We start from the raw sequence: 6,877 nt of genomic DNA, 5'->3' as shown, positions 1-6,877 counted from the left end.
ACCCCCTGCCATGGGCAGGGACACTTCCCACTATCCCAGGTGGCTCCCAGCCCCGCCCAGCCTGGCCTTGGACATTTCCAGGGATCCAGGGGGTTGGGCACGTTCTAACTTTTCATGTTGTTACTGGTCATTCCAGCTGTGATAGGTTGGAGACTTTACATATTAATTCACTTTTGGACAATTAAAAAATAGAATTATTTTTGTTTTCCTAAGCAATGCTTTTTTCTTTATAGTTGTTTAAATTGCAATCCAAAGTTATTTGAGCCACCCCAGCAGTAAATATCCATCCTTAAATCAAATCTGAGTGCTGAGCATAGGCCTTGAGGGTACAACATGCTGAGTGTCCTTCCCTCCAAGTAACTATGAGTGCTCTTGGGACTGCAGGACCTTCTCCCACAGTCTCTCTGATACTACCAGAAAGAAATTTTCTATAGTTTTTATCAAGTTACTTCAGGCTCAGCTGGAAATTTGACACACACTGTATTTCTTCTCAAACTTAATATTTCTTCACCAGAAAAAGACAAAAATCTGCTAATTCCAAACAACTCTGCAATGACCAGAAATAAAAAACTTGCTAATAACATACATCACAACATATCTAAAATTGACATATATTATAAACATTTTCCTACTAGAAATTAAAGATTATCTTAATGGCGACTCAACAACAGTTTAATTATTTTGTAGTAGTGTGTATTCTTTTAATTACTGTTGTTAAAATGCCATTAATCCAGTGTTGTTACAGTTTCATTTGGATCCCCTCTGAACAGAGGCTTTTGAACACAGTTTATATTCTCCAAGCCACAAATTCACGAGAATAGTATTTAAAAGTCAACATTGTCAGAAACATAGTAGAACATTAGACTGCATTTTTATGAAGTTGTTAATATTTGATATGTTTAAGGGGATATTAATAATTAACTGCTTTAAGAGCTGGAAATCCAGAAGTAGAAATTGCAGAGTGTTTAAATATTTTCCAACTGTTATTTGGCAAACACACAACTGAAACTTCAAGTATTCGTGGAATTATCCTTAGGGTGCAATTTTCAGGTGTTACAAACAAGAATTTCACTTTAAGTATGGCAACAACTAATTTGAATTTTAAGTGCATTAATCTCAGGATGTGCTTAAGATGAAAAATTTATTCTTCATATACATGTAAAAGAAAACAAACTCATCATTTCCTTAGCACTCAAGTGCTGACTTTTACATCATTTACCTGCCTAAAATAAATTAACACTGATGTCTTTATGACAACCAATGTTCTTGGAACAAGTTGTGGATAAGCAATAGAAGATTAGCATATAAATTATGAAAGACAACAGGTGAAAATTTGAACAATTTCTTTTGCAAGAGCAGCCTGTGCAATACAAGCAGAACTGACTGCACGGAGTCACCAGCGTCGGTTCCAGGGCTGCCCCTGTGAGAAGAGGCCACTGAGGCATGGGAACCCTAATATTTACAAGAACGGGCTAAATTGCTTTGAAATTGAAATAGCTACATTTTCAGACTTTCTTTAATTTGAAAAACAATACCTGATTGTATATTCTAGATAGCCTTGCATGTGTTATTTGCATTATAGCAGCTTTTAGCAAAGCCCTTCCACCTATGTGGAAAGGAGAGAAAACACCACAGCTCCCAGAAATGCTGTAATTCAGGTAAATGGGCACACAGAGATCTGTGTGATCATCAGGTGTTAAGCAACATGCTTAGGGAACACCCAGACTCGCTACCTCGCCAGAAGAAGTCTTGTCACTGGGGGAGTCTTCCTTACAGCCACTCCCTCCTCAGCCAAAGCTGTTTCCCTTTTAAACTGACCTCACCCATGCCAGAGGGATGAATTAGGCTCGGTAGCTGGGATGACTGTCAGTAAATGCTCTTCTTTTTTTCTTTTTTTTTTTTTAAATCTCCCTCTCAAATACAGAAGTACCAGTACCAGACCACATTATGTAAAGTTTTCAAAGCACATTAGTGTGATTTAGACACAGATAATTTATAATTATAATAGCTTTTTGAAACATCTGCCTAGTTCAGGACAGCAGTAAAGTAGTTCAGACTTGCATGGTTAAATCAGTGGAAGTAAGGTCTTTGCTTCCCCTCTGACTGACAGGGGTTGCATTAGATCAAAATGCAAACAGAAAAGAGAAACAGATGTGACTACAAAGCCCTGTGCTGTTAGCAAATCCTGATGGTTGTCTATTGAAAAAAATTTCTTTAACAAAAGCATAATTTGGAGGTATTTTTCATGTTAAACAGTAATTTTAAAATTTAGATATTTAGTCAATGAAATAAAAGTTTCATGGAATAATAATATTATTAACATTCATGGAATATTAACTAATTCCAACTGGAAGCTGGAATGAAGATCCAAAATTGAGCCTAACCCTTCCTTCCCTCAGTGACAGTGTATTCCTGGGCCTCTCAATTAAACTCCTGTACCATAACAATCCAGATGGATATGACTACTGAAACCTCTTCGTAGCTTAAATACAAGCTTTAATGTCTGCCCATCCTTAATTTTTATTAATTAAAAGCCTATCCATGTTTTTCACCATTACACCTTGCTGCGTCATCCCAGCAGTACTGGTTGCTAGAACCTTGCTGTAGATCACTATTTACCTGAAAAGATGTCATGCCTACTGGGAAGTGTCATTTGCTTGAGATACTCAAAACACGAGTTAACTTGGCAAAGTCTGCCTTAAGAAAAGCATATTTCCAATAATTAATTCATTTTTAACATCCCTCCAAAAACCAGGGGCGGAGCTTCCCAGTTCCCATAACTGCCCATCTCCTCCTCAGGGGAGAAGTGCCTGTGCTGTCACTGCCAAACCCGTGATGAACCCGTTTGTTTGAGGGACCAAATTACATTGCAACCCCTTTTCTTACTTAATAATAATTTAAAAGCTTCTGTGCCTGTTGCCCGTGTGACAGTGACTGACCGTCCTATGGCACTGCTGGCACTGGGCCCAGTGTGCTCGCTTCTAAAATGTTTACTGCAAACCTTTCTGACACAGATTACTGCTGCCAGTGGGAGTCTGACAGAAGCACTGTGACTAGACTGGGGCTGCTGGTGGTTTTTGGAGTGTGAGAAGATTCACCAAGGTGAGCTAGTGTGACCAGGAGAAAGAGAGTAACACAGGGAAATACTTTGCAAACAGGTAATAAACCACACAATTAAAACCAGAGGTTACAAGGAGGTTTGAGAACATTTTTGCTGCAATGTGAGTCAAGACAGCAGAGACCAGAACATGCAGAACCCTCTGAATATTGACCAGGGTAATAGAAAACACAACCCCAGCACCACAAACCCTCAGCCCTTGGTATGTATCATACAGTAACCTAAGAGTAAGGCCCAAAACAGAGTTGCAAAGATAGGACTGACATTTACCTACACATCTGGCATTTCTTGCCTCATAGCCTTCAGGACAAGTTTCTCTAAGGTTCCTTCTAGTCCTGGAGAAAGGTATTCTGCTGTTCCTATACTCTGAGAAGGAGCTGTAGAGATTTGAGGAGTGCCTGTAATAGTGCTGCAGTTGCTGGTTGTCTCTCCCAGGGGAGAATTGAGCATAGTTATAGCTACTGTAATAGGCACCCGAATTTGGCACCCTCTCCAATCCGGCGCAAGATTTCCCATCACCCAGTAACTGTTGCCCAGGTGGACAGAAACACTTGAAGCTGCCAGGGGTGTTGGTGCAGTGAAGTGCACAGGGTTTAGGCACTTGTTCACATTCATTAATGTCTGCTCATGTGACATGATCCAGAGCCCCAAACCATGTGGAAAGGAGAGAAAACAAACAAACAACAACACATAACTATACATTTATATACACACAGATACATATCTCAGTCTCAGGAACAAGATGAAGACATACAAGCAAGATTTGGAGGCAGTAAAACATGGAGAACACTATGCCAAGCAGGCAGGATCCACTGCCCTGGACTGTAAGAGACCTTCATTCTCCCACAGGCTGATGCCACTGTGCTCACCAGGACAGGAGCCCTGCTGAAGCCTTGTTTCAGCCTCAGCTGCTCCATACTCTCTTAGAAATTGGGGTTTTTCTTTAAGTGCTCCACAGATGAGTGGCAGAAGCTGCTGGGCCCTTTACACCCCACAGCGATGGAAGCACAACAGGCTCCAATGTGGTTATTGTGCCTCATGTTGGGCAGTTCATAAAATCATGCAATGCTTTGGGTCGGAGGGACCTTACAGCTCAGCCAGTCACACCCCCTGCCATGGGCAGGGACACTTCCCACTATCCCAGGTGGCTCCCAGCCCCGCCCAGCCTGGCCTTGGACATTTCCAGGGATCCAGGGGGTTGGGCACGTTCTAACTTTTCATGTTGTTACTGGTCATTCCAGCTGTGATAGGTTGGAGACTTTACATATTAATTCACTTTTGGACAATTAAAAAATAGAATTATTTTTGTTTTCCTAAGCAATGCTTTTTTCTTTATAGTTGTTTAAATTGCAATCCAAAGTTATTTGAGCCACCCCAGCAGTAAATATCCATCCTTAAATCAAATCTGAGTGCTGAGCATAGGCCTTGAGGGTACAACATGCTGAGTGTCCTTCCCTCCAAGTAACTATGAGTGCTCTTGGGACTGCAGGACCTTCTCCCACAGTCTCTCTGATACTACCAGAAAGAAATTTTCTATAGTTTTTATCAAGTTACTTCAGGCTCAGCTGGAAATTTGACACACACTGTATTTCTTCTCAAACTTAATATTTCTTCACCAGAAAAAGACAAAAATCTGCTAATTCCAAACAATGGAATTTCTGGTCATTCTGCAATGACCAGAAATAAAAAACTTGCTAATAACATACATCACAACATATCTAAAATTGACATATATTATAAACATTTTCCTACTAGAAATTAAAGATTATCTTAATGGCGACTCAACAACAGTTTAATTATTTTGTAGTAGTGTGTATTCTTTTAATTACTGTTGTTAAAATGCCATTAATCCAGTGTTGTTACAGTTTCATTTGGATCCCCTCTGAACAGAGGCTTTTGAGCACAGTTTATATTCTCCAAGCCACAAATTCACGAGAATAGTATTTAAAAGTCAACATTGTCAGAAACATAGTAGAACATTAGACTGCATTTTTATGAAGTTGTTAATATTTGATATGTTTAAGGGGATATTAATAATTAACTGCTTTAAGAGCTGGAAATCCAGAAGTAGAAATTGCAGAGTGTTTAAATATTTTCCAACTGTTATTTGGCAAACACACAACTGAAACTTCAAGTATTCATGGAATTATCCTTAGGGTGCAATTTTCAGGTGTTACAAACAAGAATTTCACTTTAAGTATGGCAACAACTAATTTGAATTTTAAGTGCATTAATCTCAGGATGTGCTTAAGATGAAAAATTTATTCTTCATATACATGTAAAAGAAAACAAACTCATCATTTCCTTAGCACTCAAGTGCTGACTTTTACATCATTTACCTGCCTAAAATAAATTAACACTGATGTCTTTATGACAACCAATGTTCTTGGAACAAGTTGTGGATAAGCAATAGAAGATTAGCATATAAATTATGAAAGACAACAGGTGAAAATTTGAACAATTTCTTTTGCAAGAGCAGCCTGTGCAATACAAGCAGAACTGACTGCACGGAGTCACCAGCGTCGGTTCCAGGGCTGCCCCTGTGAGAAGAGGCCACTGAGGCATGGGAACCCTAATATTTACAAGAACGGGCTAAATTGCTTTGAAATTGAAATAGCTACATTTTCAGACTTTCTTTAATTTGAAAAACAATACCTGATTGTATATTCTAGATAGCCTTGCATGTGTTATTTGCATTATAGCAGCTTTTAGCAAAGCCCTTCCACCTATGTGGAAAGGAGAGAAAACAACACAGCTCCCAGAAATGCTGTAATTCAGGTAAATGGGCACACAGAGATCTGTGGGGGTCACAAAGGAGCATCTTATCCCCGTCCAACAAACAAAACAGGGAATGGTGGCACAAGGGACTTTACCCAGGGTAAAAATGGGACTGGCAGGAGCAAAGTTCACTTCTTCTATTTCAGTCTGGGCCCTACTTACTTTTCAACTCCTCCCTGTGCTCACTGTCAACAGTGACAATAAAAACTGGATTTTATTAACAAAACTAATACTTTGGATGAATCTATATTTTAAATAGATTTTTAGGAACGTAAAAATTCAAAGGATAAAAACACTAGGAGAGAGGTTTCAGTGGCCCTTGGTCAGAAGGCAGCTTTAAGGCTGCTGGTGTTTTGTGAAAACCTACAGTCCCAGACTTTATCTGGCTTTTTCCTGTCAGAAGTTTAAATGGCTTAAATATAAGTTAAGAGTCTGGGATTGGTTTTATTTCAGCACAGAGGCAGATGGCAGAAGTAATATCTTGGTCTACAGCCAAACACCACTTAGTGCAATTTAATCTCTCTTAAAAAAATCCCAAACATTCCTGGCTTTTGACAGTCCAAAATCTTAGGTTGTTAAAAAAAAAAAAAAGAAAATAACTATTTATCACTTAGGAGAGCTAACCTTGAAGAAGTCAACAGGGAGGAATGCTTTTCTGACATGATACCTTACAGCAACCGAAACCAACCTCACGGAAGTGTCACATACCCACATTCAGAAATCCTCATTATCAGGGTAGGTCAGCTCTTATACTCTGAATATTTGACATAAATGTAGTAAAGATGATTCTAAATGATCCTACTGCCTTCCTGAAGTCTCTTAAATGCCAAGTGAATTTGCTTATCCACTTGCACTGGCCCCACACATTAAACTCTCTTGCTCCCCATGTCTGAGCTCCAGAGCCTCCCATGACATGGGAGAAAACCCTGTGTGGCTTTATGCCAAGATGGCACAGGGACTGACTGCGTGGGTGGCATTCCT

The 6,877-nt window shown here is 39.5% G+C and overlaps 1 protein-coding gene across 1 annotated transcript in view; it reads right to left on the bottom strand.

Moving 5' to 3' along the window:
- Positions 1 to 6,877, bottom strand: part of HMCN1 (hemicentin 1) — a 185,525-nt gene that overhangs the window by 5,996 nt on the left and 172,652 nt on the right. Inside the window, 1 exon segment of the mRNA XM_017736452.1 lies at positions 3,389 to 3,739. Coding sequence (XP_017591941.1) covers positions 3,389 to 3,739 — 351 coding nt within the window.

This window comes from Corvus brachyrhynchos, unplaced genomic scaffold (assembly GCF_000691975.1).
Source record: "Corvus brachyrhynchos isolate BGI_N302 unplaced genomic scaffold, ASM69197v1 scaffold155, whole genome shotgun sequence".
Taxonomy (NCBI): domain Eukaryota; kingdom Metazoa; phylum Chordata; class Aves; order Passeriformes; family Corvidae; genus Corvus; species Corvus brachyrhynchos.
Note: the sequence above shows the minus strand (reverse complement) of the source record. Positions and strands in the feature narration are given on the sequence as shown.